Source organism: Melopsittacus undulatus, chromosome 6 (assembly GCF_012275295.1).
Source record: "Melopsittacus undulatus isolate bMelUnd1 chromosome 6, bMelUnd1.mat.Z, whole genome shotgun sequence".
NCBI lineage: Eukaryota > Metazoa > Chordata > Aves > Psittaciformes > Psittaculidae > Melopsittacus > Melopsittacus undulatus.
The window spans coordinates 9,862,170-9,876,689 of record NC_047532.1 but is presented as its reverse complement, the minus strand read 5'-3'; the positions used below and the strand labels follow the sequence as shown (position 1 = coordinate 9,876,689).

At 46.9% G+C, this 14,520-nt stretch overlaps 1 protein-coding gene across 1 annotated transcript in view; it reads right to left on the bottom strand.

The window, feature by feature from the left end:
• Positions 1–14,520, bottom strand: part of WLS (Wnt ligand secretion mediator) — a 34,896-nt gene that overhangs the window by 10,600 nt on the left and 9,776 nt on the right. Inside the window, exons 2-3 of the mRNA XM_005151192.3 lie at positions 9,772–10,044; positions 557–681 (exon numbers count right to left, since the gene is read on the bottom strand). Of these exons, the coding sequence (XP_005151249.2) occupies positions 557–681; positions 9,772–10,044 (398 nt within the window). The remainder of the gene's footprint in view (positions 1–556; positions 682–9,771; positions 10,045–14,520) is intronic.

The window sequence follows — 14,520 nt, the reverse complement described above, 5'->3', positions numbered from 1 at the left end:
AGAGACGCCAGATTAATTTAAGCACCGGAATGACAGTCTGCAGCACAGGAAGAAACATCAGGATTTAAACAAGATGCTGTTGTCATCTGGCTGCGCTTGCTGCCCCTAAGCCTTGGAGCCTGGGGCACTGAGAAGTTGTTCTGAGAAATTTCTCCGGGTTCTTGGAGTGCTGCAGTGTCCCTGGGGGCGATATCCCCACCACTCCTGTAATAAGGTTGTGTTCATCACAAGCACAGATGGAAAGGTCCAAGTTCTCTAGGATGGTTTGTGTACACAGAGCTCAAAGCAGTTTTGTTCCATACAACACCTCTACAACACCTCACACCTCTTCTTCCTTACAGTTGTAAGTCTACCCCCAAATTCACCCCCTTCTCCTGTCTCACCAAACAGGACCAGTTGTACATGGAGCTCATTGGGTTTTCACAGGTTTTGAGCTGACACATTTTTAAGTTCTGACTGAACAATTCCATGCTTCTAGGAAGCACCAAGGAGGAAAGGAAGACAATTCCCAACACAATCCACACCCCCCACCTCCAGCATCCTCAAACGCCCTTACTTTTGGTGAGCCAAAGGTGCATTTCAGCTTCCTGATCTCTATCGCATGTGCTATTTCCTTCCAGTCATCAAACATGTCATCACGATACGCCAGCGACACATCCAGGGTGATCTCTGCGTTCTCTTCTGCAAGAGTAAGGAGACATCAGGCTTGTTAGAAAGGAATGACACAGAGGATCAGATGGGTACCAGGGCCTGTAGACACAGAGAGGACCTTACAGAGACCCACAGCTACGGAGGGGAGTGGAAGATTTTGCATTCCAGACAGTACAGATGAAATCACCCTTTTCAAAATGTTTATCTCCTTTCCAGCGGAGAAGGAAGAATCTTTACTGGTCATAAAGGTCTGACATCCTCCTAATGTACCATGACTTACAGCTTATGTTATGGTTGTGGGTGAAGAGCATTATTTATTCATATAGCATTAGAAATAATAATTCACGTAGAACTGGAGCCCAGACAGCTGCAGAGAGAGTAAGCTGAAAGCAATCCAGCAGCTTCTTCACCAGGGGCTGGCTGAGGGATAATAGGACAGGCTTCTATATAAACCTTCTGCAGGTAACACAAGGTGTGCAGTAGGTCCTTCTGCTTCACGAAGTGACTATAACACATCATAGGATTTGCTTTAAATCAACACTGAAATAGTATTTATAGAAAACCACAAAAAGGATGAAGTACCTAACTGGCTGGTTAGATGAGCTGTATAAAGGAGAAGGCACGCAACTATCATAGAACAGTTGGGGCTGAAGGGACCTTAAAGCTCCTCCAGCTCCAACTCCTGCCATGGGCAGGGACACCTTCCACTGGAGCAGCTTGCTCCAAGCCCCTGTGTCCAACCTGGCATTGAGCACTGCCAGGGATGGGGCAACACTTCCAGGGATGGGGCACTTCTGCTGTCATGCCTAAATGAACAAAGCCGTCTATTAATGTAACCTTGTGTTTCTTATGGGTGATGTACATCATCCATAAACAATGAAGCCCAACATCTTGAAGGTCTAGAACATGCCTCTTAACAAGATGCATTCTACCAAAGAGATGTTAAATGAAGGCAACAAAAAGGGTCACTAGGGTCTTTGGGAGATTCAGAGATAAGCTAGGGGTCTTTGGGAGATTCAGAGATAAGCCAGGGCTCCTAGAATAAGAACACACTACTCAAACCTCCTTTAAGAAGAAATTTAAAACCCCCTCAACTTTAGCTGTGCTGGCCTTGCTGGAAAACCCCTCAGGAACAGCCACACATGCTGGAGGTGATGCTTTCTGTATGTGGTGTTCAGCTCAAGCCATTCTCCATCAGACTTCTGAAACGCTCCCCTCCACATCCACACCAGCATCAACTTGTTCCTGCCTTTACAGATGCACCAACGTGCACATGAGTAAACACACACTGAGCTTATGTGTAACGTCACCACATCATGTGCGCATGGGAACAGGCAGCTCATCCTCTCCTGCTCGTGCCACAGTAAGCACAACTGCTTTTAGATATGCTCTTGCTAGGAGGCTGCCAAGAGGCTGCTGCTGCAAGAAGGAAATAAGGCTGAAAGAGGCTTACTTAGGTGTCATAACTGAGCAAGTTCATGAATTACAGTTGAAGGCTGCCAAGGAGCAACACATAAACATGCTTTAAAAATCCAAGGCAAGTCTGTACCAGCTCTAGCAGATGTAAACCCCTCCCATTTACCAGGCATAGGTCCCAGGGAAGGCTCCAAAAGAGAAACATGTTCTGAAACGAGCATATGCATGCTGCAACCTAGCCTCTTTTCATAGACCAGCACACTGAGAGCCACAGCTGTTGGGAAGGCTATGGAAAAGCTTTGCAAGATGGCTACAGAACCATCATCCATGGAGAAGTGTTGGAAAATATCAGCGGAACCACTTGTGCCACTGATCCAGCAGTGCTCTCACTGCAGACTGCTCACCCTTGCAAGCTCGTGGCACACTTTGAGCTCAGGAGGTCAGAAATGCCTCTGTGGATCTAATCTGAGCACATTCCACCAAGCTGTGTCACTGTGCAGCTGGACACCAACATGCTCCCTCTCATAAGGATGTGAAAGGCTTATGCAATATCAACACCAATAGCTCTGCACTATAAGCCCTCTGCATGTAAATAGGGCTGGCTGCTCTCCCGGCAGCACATGGGAATGGCTGCAAAGGCACAGCAAGCCTTGATGAGCTTTGAAGTTCAGCTCTGAAAGCAGTCTGGTCTTCATAAGTCTGAAGGGAGACTGTCATGTCTACGAGCAAGCAAGAGTCAAGCACTGAGGGTCCCACATATTTGTCATCTTCAGACACATTTTTGCTGGGACAATGTGGCATACTCACCCCAAGCAATGGGAAGGGGTGTGGATGTTATCTGTGGTCCAGACTTGCTATTTATACAGTGTTTGAAGGTGGCTCCATTATGTATCTGATGTGGATGCATCAAGGTTTTTCTGAACATTTAGTTTCTTCCCACACATGATCAATAGCATCCAGACTGGTGTCAGGTTCCTTTCCACAACAGCTATTAGTGAGGTTGCCATGGAACATGAATTTGCCATCTCAGATCCACTATTTAGAAGACCAGCAAAACGGATAAATGGAAACATAGAGTTAAACTTGGCCTAGCTACAAAGAACTACAAACTTCATTTCAGAAGCCATAAACCCAAGTGGAATGCTTGGGATTGAATCCAACAAAAACAGCTTTCGTTATTTCTTCTTTGCAATCCAAATGTTGCTGTTGCCATCAAGTATGAAAAGCAGAAGGCAGAGGATGTGCTGGTGTGGGCCTTCACAGGTTGGTGGAATAGAACCTCCCTCTGAATTTCCATCAGTCTGTGTTTGGGTAATGTCTCCCCATAGAAAGATTGTGTACAAAGACCTTTTGAGACTGTCACCATAAAATATATATGCGTGTGTGTATATATACACACGAATATATATACACAGGGAGAAGGGAGGAAAGCAGCAGCTAATGTGTCTTGAAACCCAGCATGGTGGAACAAGAAAGGTGTTTGAAACCAGTGTTATTTACTATCAAAACAGTGGAGCAGGAGGCAAGGACTCATGGTGAAGCCAGTCTTCGCTTCTAAAAGTACTGAGAGATCAGAGTATTTTAACCATTCAAGGCTGAGCCACAGCAGAAGAGGTAAAATACATGTAATAGAGAGAAACCAACACTGCAAACCTGTGCTAAGCTCCTCAGATGCCAACATGTTTGAGGAAAGCAGTTATTCAGTTCCTCCACACCCTATGATCAAGGTAGAAATTTCTGCCCTATTCAGTACCAAGAGATGAAAAGCCCCATGCCAGGAAGCTTCGTCTCTCAAGGATGATGTCAGAGCACCTCCCCATGGCACGCTCCAGATGAACTTTGCCTACACAGATCTTGTGGATGACATCTAGATTATCTGGAGACCTGGAGAACCACTTCTGGTATCAGCAGCTCAAGTGCTGAGGGACAACCTCACCAGTGTCATTGGATAAGATTCAAAGACCTACAAAGTCAGGACAGGTTTGTTTAGGTGATTCTGTATTCCAGGTATGAAAGATGAGAAGACACACTGCTGCTGGGGCTCCAGCTTGGAGCTTTCTTACTGAGTCTCCATTTGCAAGGCTACACATGGAACCACAGAAACATCGAATGGTTTTTGTTGGAAGGGAGCTTAAAGCTCCTCCAGCTCCAACCCCTGCCACGGGCAGGGACCCCTTCCACTGGAGCAGCTTGCTCCAAGCCCCTGTGTCCAACCTGGCCTTGAGCACTGCCAGGGATGGGGCAGCCACAGCTTCTCTGGACACCCTGTGCCAGCGCCTCAGCACCCTCCCAGGGAAGAGCTTCTGCCTAAGAGCTCAGCTCAGTCTCCCCTGTTCTGGCAGGTTCAAGCCATTCCCCTTGGCCTGTCCCTACAGGCCCTTGTCCCAAGCCCCTCTACAGGTTTCTTTCCTGCAGCCCCTTTAGGCACTGGAGCTGCTCTCAGCTCTCCCCTTCAGGAGCCTTCTCTTGTCCAGGCTGCCCCAGCCCAGCTCTCTCAGCCTGGCTCCAGAGCAGAGCTGCTCCAGCCCTTGCAGCAGCTCCATGGCCTCCTCTGGCCTTGCTCCAACAGCTCCACGTCCCTCTGGTGCTGCTGCCCCAGAGCTGGGTCAGGGCTGCAGGGGGGTTCTCGCCTCTAGAGATGCTCTGGAGCAAGTCAGTGAGGGGCTCCCCATTACCTGCCATGCTCTGAGCACCACTGTATTTTTTGACATTGGTATTTTACTGCCAGACATTCGGTGCCCAGGATCTTTTCCATGATTCACTTCACTGTGTGACATTCACACAGGATGGCTTTACTCACTGTACAATGGACTAAAAATAGAGAAGTTGTTTCAGAAGGTGGCTCTGTGCCATCTGCATACTAATACAGCTGTCTGGAAAGGAACATATGTGAGTGAACAGAGGAAACACTAGAATTATTTGCATTGCATTCCCATGCTTCACCAGCTCTCTAAAATTACAAACCCTTCCAAGGAGACCAAAATGGGCTGAACTTGAATAGGAGTCTGCAGTGCTCAGCCAGCCTACTGTACACAAGGGCTTTCCAACTGCAAAGGAACCAGGAGACATCTCACTACATTTCAAGCTCACTAGATGGAAAGAGAGATGAAAACAACATTGGGTTTGTTTTACAGTGAAAGTCTGTAAAAGCCCCTCAATGCTTTATGTCATCTGATACATAAAGGTGTCATTATCTGATGCCCAGCACATTGTACTCTTCAGGGATGTTGCATTCCTGGATGTCAATTACACATTCAGCAGTTTCAGGTTTACTTTTCCCCAAGGTTAAACTGAGGCAGGATGAGCCCACCTCTAGGGGCTCCTGAAGCCTCTGGTAGCCAGGGAGCCAACAGTCCCCAGGTCCTGGCTCCAGCTAAGGATGATACACAGAACTGTGGCTGCCCCATCCCTGGCAGTGTTCAAGGCGAGGTTCGACACAGGGGCTTGGAGCAACCTGCTCTCGTGGAAGGTGTCTCTGCCTGTGGCAGTGGGTTGGAACTGGATGAGTGTTAAGTTTCCTTCAACCCAAACCAGTCTGGGACTCTATAAACACAAAGGAAGTAGCTCAGCTTCTTAACATCTGCATTTTTGAAACATCAGCATTTCAAAATCATTCTTGAACATCTGCATTAAGGAACTCCAGAGCAAGTTTCCAAGATGAACATGATAAAGGCTGGTTTCTCCTCCTACAAGTGCCAATCCCACAGGATGTTGCAGGATGCCTGTCCCCTGCAAGCCTCAAATTGACTTTAATGTCTTTGGACCATGCTGCAGGGTTCTGGGAGCCAGCGGAGACCAGGATGTGTCCCCAGGGAGCAGGCAGCAGCTTCAGGCGGGTAAGAGCATCCGCAGTTAGCAGGCAGCGCTGCTTTCCTAGATGATCTGAACAGCTTCAAGACAGTCATTACGAGGGTGACTGGCAGAGGCTTTAACACTGCAACGCCTTCCAGGAGCCATCCCTGGTTTGGCACCAGCCCCTGCTGGCACTGACTCCAGCAGGATGACTGCTGGCTTTGAGGTCACTCTAAGCTTAAGGGAGAAGCTGGAATTGTCAGTTCAAGAGAAGAAATGAGGTTATTTCACATGGTTGGTTATTTCACATCTTCAGTGTTGCCTTTTGAAGAGCTAATTCCAATTATCCCATTGATGAAGCTCTTGCACTGATGCAAAGTTAGCAGCAAGCTACAGGAAAACAAATGCAATTATTTTGGCTTAACAAGATTTAGTTTAATATTTCTTACCTCTCAGAGCACAATCTAGCAATTAACAACCACGTTTGCTCACTAGTTGCTTAGATTTTACACTTCATTTACATTTGGTTCAGCTTGGCACAAAGTGTAGGAAAACAGCATTTGCAAGTATTTCTTCAGTCCAGGAGGGAAAACCTTCAAGATGGGTCAAGGAAGCTCACACCATAAGAAATACTGAAGTCCCCTGTTGGCAAATGCTTCTTAGAAAACCCACCAGCAGCTACTGAACTGATAATGACCAGAAACAGAGCCCTTCTCAGCTGCAAAGTGGCACAGCTCACCCCAAAACTTGCCTTTAGTACCCAGAGGTGGCCCAAGGCAAGCTCTTCTGCTTTTAAAGCTCAAAACCAGTTCCCACCTTTGAAGTCACAGAATACAAATACTGACCTGGAAGGGTTCCCTGCACTGAGGAGAAACACTGTCCTAGAATCCCAGCCTGGTTTGTGTCAGAAGGGACCTTAAAGCTCCTTCAATTCCAACCCCTGCCATGGGCAGGGACACCTTCCACTGGAGCAGCTTGCTCCAAGCCCCTCTGTCCAACATGGCCTTGAATTTTCAAGAGCTTGTTTAGCATCTTAGCAACCTGCTCCCAGGTGCTCAGCCAGGTACTGGCTCCAACTCAGTAGTTTGACTCTAAACAGCCTCAGAACAAAGAGCTGTTTCTCTAAGCAGAACTGTCTATTGAAGTCTAAGAAGCTGAAGCCTTAATAACCTTACAAAGCTATTCTTATCTCTGTAATTAACTCTAAAATGCAGAGAGAACACAAATGTAAGCTTTATACAGTCTCATATTTAACTCATCTTAATGATGATACATTTAACAACTAGGAAGGAACAGGTCAATGCTGAGCAGCCAAGACAGTAAAGGAGATGTGCTGCAGCTTTTATGACAGCTTGACTTCTGCAGTGACCTGGCTGTGAGCTGCCAGCTCCCCTATACCAGAGCATGTTTGCTAGTCCACATCCCAACCCACCAGCCAGCTTCTAAACCAGAGCTGATCCACCATATGGTTACATGAACACTAGAGCCAGACCAACAGACGGACAGGCTGTAGCCAAAGAGCTACAGAAGCCCCAGGTCAACCAGTTGGAAGTGAATTGTTTATTCATTTATTTTCATTCTAAAACTTAAACAGGGGAAGTTTAGATTGGATTTAAGGAAGAAATTCTTTACTGTGAGGGTGGTGAGGCACTGGAATGGGTTGCCCAGGGAGGTTGTGAATGCTCCATCCCTGGCAGTGTTCAAGGCCAGGATGGATGAAGCCTCCTTGAGTGATCTGGTTTAGTGTGAGGTGCCCCTGCCCATGGCAGGGGGGTTGGGACTGGATGATCTTAAGGTCCTTTCCAACTCTAACTGTTCTATGATTCTATTGTTAGGTTATAGCTGTTAGAAGGATTTTTCCCAGAAACACTTTAAAACACACAAACACTCTTCTGAAAGAAGGAGCAGATCTATCTTGCCCTTGCTGCTCCCAATATCATTTTGCAGGGTTACTTTTGAGTTTGGGTTTGGTTTTTTTTTTGAGGATATCTTTTCCAGGTACTAAGGGTGAATCCCAGTAAAAGGGCTTCATCTACAATTCCTCTACCTATAACTTTCCAGTTAATTTGGACCACTGCAGTTTCAAGGCCAGAAGGTGGGGAATTCCATCAAATCAAACTTTCCATCAAATCCTAGCAAGAAAATGTGTCTAACAAGGATTGATGGAAGGTTAGGGCTACTACTTCAGTTCACACCAACCTACCTCAAACCGCAGAGGTTAAAGCCATTATGATCACAAAGGCTCAGTAAATGAACACCAATTCTGCAGCTGGTGCCTGCTGGAGAACCTGTGCTTAAAGACTCAGACATGAGCATTCCCTCTTATGGACCCCTCATATAAACTTACAGATCCATATAATCTCATTTACTGAGTACTTTGGCTTGCAGTTTCAAAGCTGACCACATCAAAGTGCTTGGCAAGCACAGAGCAGAATTGCATAGCTTAGTCTCCAGCACTAAGAAACCAGTAACTAGTGCAAGTATGTGTGTAAATGTATATATAAATGCATATCATAACAACTAGTAAACGTAACTAGTAAACGTAACTAGTAAACGTAACTAGTAAACGTAACTAGTAAACGTAACTAGTAAACCTAACTAGTAAACCTAACTAGTAAACCTAACTAGTAAACCTAACTAGTAAACCTAACTAGTAAACCTAACTAGTAAACCTAACTAGTAAACCTAACTAGTAAACCTAACTAGTAAACCTAACTAGTAAACCTAACTAGTAAACGTAAATATAGGATTTTTGAGGCAGTAACTTCCATAAAAGTTAAAAGCCTCATGATCCTGCTTTTCACCACCTCCACACAGGGCAAGACATCCAAACAAGAGCACAGCAAGGTGATGCTGCTGCTCCAGAAGGAATATCCCCACACCTCACCTGCTCTAGCAGATCTTCATCTCCAGTCCTGGCACTACCTTGCATGGCCATGACCAACCCAACCTTCTAACTGGTTAGAGAGATCATCCAGCCAAACCTAAGCTTCTGCTGAGGAGGCTGCCCCATGCAGCTCATGGACAGGGACAGCAGAGACAGCACAAGGCACAGGCTGGGAACACGTAAGAGCAGGAAGGAAGAAGCAGCTGAAAGAGCTGGGCTGTGTTATCAACTGTAAGCTGCTGCTGTGCACTCCGCATCCTGAAAACTATATGAAATGGAGAAGTGTATGCTGTGAAAGCAAATTGCTGGGTTTAAAATCAAAGCACATAGACCATCAGCAAGTACTCTGACAGTGAACCTGCTTAGCTACTCACTAGCGCAGCATGAACAGCGCTCCCTGGAAAGATACACATTGAAATCATAGAATAGTTTGGATTGGAAAGGACCTTAAGATCATCCAGTTCCAACGCCCCTGCCATGGCCAGGGACACCTCACACTAGACCATATCACCCAAGGCTTCATCCAACCTGGTCTTGAACACTGCCAGGGATGGAGCATTCACAACCTCCCTGGGCAACCCATTCCAGTACCTCAGCACCCTCACAGTAAAGAATTTCTTCCTTATATCCAGTCTAAACCTCCCCTGTTTAAGTTTCAACCCGTTACCCCTTGTCCTATCACTGCAGTCCCTAATGAAGAGTTCCTCCCCAGCATCCCTATAGGCCCCCTTCAGATACTGGAAGGCTGCTATGAGGTCTCCACGCAGCCTTCTCTTCTCCAGGCTGAAGGGAGCTTAAAACTCATCCAGTTCCAACCCCCTGCCACAGGCAGGGACAACTTCCAGTAGAGCAGCTTGCTCAAAGAAATGCCTCATTACTCACTCTCACCTTTAGGATGTGCTCCTGTATCATCAGCTGTATGGAGGCACTACAGCAATTGGTATGTGACAGAGATAAAGGCAACTTCAACAGGAATACCTTGGGAAAACAGACCACACAGCACCTAATGACAAAGAGTGACTTACTTAGGTCATTGTCCATCTTGAATGCAATGTCCAGCTGCATGATGAAGAGCATGAACTGGAACCAGGGGCTCATCTCCTTGCTGGGGAGGGGAATGTGCACAGCAAACACGATGTCATTGGCTTCAATCTGCCTGCTCACTGCCTCGTCGAAGTCCTTGAGCTTCTCACAGTGATTGGGTCCCCAGGGCATCAGCCACTTGGTTTTGTGGTGGTTCTTCCTTACATCAATGCACTTCACTGACATGTAAGGAACAGCTGTCGTGGGGCTGGGAGCTGTAAATGGAAGAGAACCACATTTTTAGCATCTTTAGATATCTTCTTAGTGGTTTCCCCACCAAAATAGGAAGCTCCCCCCTCAACTACTTGAAGGCAATTGAAAACAAATGCATCAAATGCTTCTTCTTCACAGCTCCTTGATCCTGCAGTTAAGTAATTAAGTTTATTACATCTACAGATGTACCCCTCACTTTGTAGTGGGACCAAATTAGGATTAGCTGAAGCAGCTGGAATCTGCTGGGTCAGTCTCAGATACCTCAGCTACACCAAAATCATACTGAAAGTTACTGGCATCTTTTCCTATGCAATACACCCTTCTGCTTTGCTCACTAGAGCGAATCCACATGCAAAGCATGTGCCCATATCACAAACCTGGATAGATAAACTCATCCTAAACCTCATGGTCACTTACCACAGAGCCACACTCCTTGGGCAGGAAGCTTTTTCTCACTGCTGAATCACACCATGCTTGTTTTAAGAACCCTTGGTAATGGAGGAGCAGCACCACTTTGCATTTAACCCAGCTCAGTGCCATCACCAGCATCTGTCTGTGGATGTGCCACAGCCATCTCAGCCTCACCAAAGCATGGGATAAATTGGTCACCTCCATAGTGCTCCAAAAACCTTTGCTCACCCATTGCTGCTCACTGCAGAGACACACCGTGCATGAAGGTACTGCTTCCTTTGGCTGTAAGTCAGGTGTGAATTAACAGCTGTTACAGATTTGTCTCTTTTTCCTTCTAGACACAGGGTTTTGAGATATGGTGAGGAGAAGAAACTGAACAGAGAGCTTGGCTCCAAAACACTCCCCAGACTCTGCCCTGTGACCATCACCACAGACAAGGGACATGCCTTTCTGCCCATTTCCATCATATTAGGATGATGTGTAACATCCCAGATCAGACAAAACTAGTGAGTAAACTGCACAGGCTTTACATCAGTGAGGAAACAGTCCAACTGTGAAGCACAAATAGGGATGAAAGCAGAAGAGAAATGCATCCACCTCTAGTCAAATTTTCAGCATAACAACCCCAGATATGAGAGAAAGAAAAGGCTTTTAAAACTCAAATACATTTCCAATGTCATTCTGCCATGCAGACTTCTGACAGTGCTGCTGCCCTGTTTTTCCAGTATCATTTCGGAAGTACACATTTTAATGCCACTTTAAGGCATCACAGAACCGGCAAACCATGAGGACAAGCAGAGCTGGAGCTGCTCTGGTTCCTCATCTTCCCAGTGCTCTCCGAGGGGCTTCTATGGGCCAGAAAGTCCAGAAACCAGGTCAATAATTTCCCTGCTCTTATGCCTCTATTCCCATTTGGCAGAAGCTGGTTTGGGGTTTCTTTCCCCACAACAGCCAATTCAACACATTCTGATGTCCAACCCATTTCACTGCTGTTAAACCACAGCTGTCCTGTTTCCTGAAGTATCATCAGGAATGTACCATTGGACATGGTGTAAAGAACTCCAGCTCCGCAGGTTTTGGGAAGCAGATGGAGCAGTTAACTCTCTTTTTAATCTGTTTAAAAGTTTTCTTGGTGTCTGTTTTCACTAGAATTTCAAGTTACACAATGCAGGTCATGAAATGGAAATGAAACACTGAACTATCCGGCCCTTTTAAAAGTAAGGCTTGAAACTGAAGAATCAAAGCACAAATTTAACTTAATAATATAAAAATGCTCTAATGCAAGTGGTAAGCATGGAAGTGTTCTATGTTGTGGAATTAAAACAGAAGTAGCACATACAATAACAGATATCCAAGTGGACAGAGTAAGTGCAGCCTAAAGCAGAATCCCAGACTGGTTCGGGTTGAAGGGACCTTAAGGCTCATCCAGCTCCAACCCCTGCCACGGGCAGGGACCCCTTCCACTGGAGCAGCTGCTCCAAGCCCCTGTGTCCAACCTGGCCTTGAACACTGCCAGGGATGGGGCAGCCACAGCTTCTGGGGGCACCCTGTGCCAGTGCCTCAGCACCCTTAATTTTGAAGTCTCCAGAGAAACACCACCGAGATGGCCACATAAAACAGGGAAGAAGCTGACCAGTCCATGGGCTATTCACGCATTATCATCATCCTCATTCCAAGGGATGGTTCAGGACTTTCTGAACACATCACAGCCCACCAAAAACCTCCAGGAGCAAATATAACACCCTACCTCCACACTTCCAACTATCTCAATAGTAAAACGAACCCTGACTGCACAGCACCCACCAGCCACCCCCAGCCCCATCCAGGGCAGATCCTCACAGGGCTGCTGGGCTCAGCACACATCCGCACACACTACACCCAGATGATTCAGACCTGGCTCCCCTGTAATTTGGACACAGCATCACAACAGCAGCTCTATTGCTGTTTGGGAGCCAAGCCAGGAACCCTGCGTAGCATCTTCCCTTGTGTGTCACCTCATTGAAGATGACATCCGTGCTGCTTCCTACGGGCAGGGGAGCAATGACTCAATGTGCGAGTTGGGAGGAAGTTATTCAAAAGCAGTTTATAAACAGCATTTTTAATATGGGTTTTTTGACAGCAAGAAGTTTCTTGTAGCTGCAAAGCAGCAGGATGCTGGCATGAAGGCTGGAAGGGATTTACTTAAGCAGGAATAGTCCCAGGTTCATTCCTGCTCTGGTTATTAATCCATAGCTTAAGTGCAACACAGATTCACTCTGCTGCATCTCAAACCCCACTGCATCCAGCAGCTCTCCAGGAGCCACAGAAGCCTCATACGTGACAGCAGCCCCAAAGCAGAAATCATCGACATGCCACAAAGAAACACCAAAATAGAATAAAATAAAGCATTCAACAAACTCAAGCTGCAAGCCCAGGCTTACAGAACACTTGAATTAAGGGCATGCATAAACCAGTGCGACATTCCTTTATCCTGCCTCAATGCAGAGCCCTGTTACCATGGCTAAAAGTGCAGCTGTGAGTGAGTATTAGGAATATTGTGGTGAAATAAGCCAGGCATTCAGAGCTTTTTAACTCTGAGAGACCTTTGTGTGATTGAAAGTAGGTATTTCTGAATTCAGGGACATTGAGTTACTTCTACAGGGAAAATGAACATCTCTTGCTTTGATGCAACTCATTATAGCCATAAACACATGTTTTCATCATGGACTGATTTTAAGTACTTGGCATCCTCCCTCAAGTATCCCCTCTGCCAAAGTTACAGCTTGGAGGAACAAGAGACAATTACTCCATCTATTCCTCATCGGGAACTGCACACCAAAGGAACGTCGGCACTTGGCTTCCATTACTTCTTTGGCTCCAGTCCCATTAAATTCAAGTGAGTGTTGAACCAAGTGGAAAAAAACTGCTTTGGGAAACTGCAGCCAAGTCAACTAACAGCATTACAAAGTGCTATGGCAAACAAAGCCAGCACCGAGGGACCTCAGTGAGCACGTGGTGCCAGGCAGGCTGCTTTCAGCCAGTCTGCCTGTGGGGCTGGGAGATGCCTCAGCTTTCTATATTAAATGATATATGTCAGCCTGTAAATAATGCAATAGCCATTTGTGCATAATCTAGTGGAGAAGCCCCAGCCCACATTCCAGCCTGCTCGCTGCGATGGGAAGCACTGCAGTAATGCAGGTAGCACTTGGAGGGGTTCAGAGCTTTGGTCAGGAAGATTTGGCAGAAGCCTATTGGGAACATGGCTCTTCCAGAGCCAGCTCCAAGAGGGACCAGCCCCGACAGCCCCCAGGAAGCATCCGCAGCAACCCTTTACACCAAGGGGTTCATCCCCTGTAGTGATGGACACCAGAAGACATAGGCATGAGACTGCCAGAGCCACAAGCACTGTGCAAGGATGCTTCCAGCCTCCCTGTGCTTAAGAGACAATCTTCCCACAGAGCAGTTTAGAGGCAGGATGATTCACAGCAAACACTTTCAAAGCAGCAGCTGGATCTCCAAGAAACCATGTGCCTATGCCCGAGGGAAGCAGGCAGGAGGGGATGGGCACCACCAGAGCCCCCTTGAGCTCTGATGGGACAAACCTGCATTAAATCTTCCCTAAAACCCCAGGCAGGCACAGAGAGGAGCATAAAACCACTGCAGCCTGAGCAGCCCCTTTTGTAGCTCACTGGCTTTCATAGTAGTTTGGGGAGCGAATTCAGTTTAGCCTCTTTGAAGCTTGTTTGCATACATGATATAAACACATTTATCTTTAAAGCTATGCAGTTCAAGCCATTCCCCTTGGCCTGTCCCTACAGGCCCTTGTCCCAAGCCCCTCTCCAGGTTTCTTTCCTGCAGCCCCTTTAGGCACTGGAGCTGCTCTCAGCTCTCCCCTTCAGGAGCCTTCTCTTGTCCAGGCTGCCCCAGCCCAGCTCTCTCAGCCTGGCTCCAGAGCAGAGCTGCTCCAGCCCTCACAGCAGCTCCGTGGCCTCCTCTGGACTCACTCCAGCAGCTCCCCAACCACAGGGGGTTCCAGCAGATGCTGCTGTTCCCTACCAAGCAAACACAGCTCCTATGCAATGGTTCAA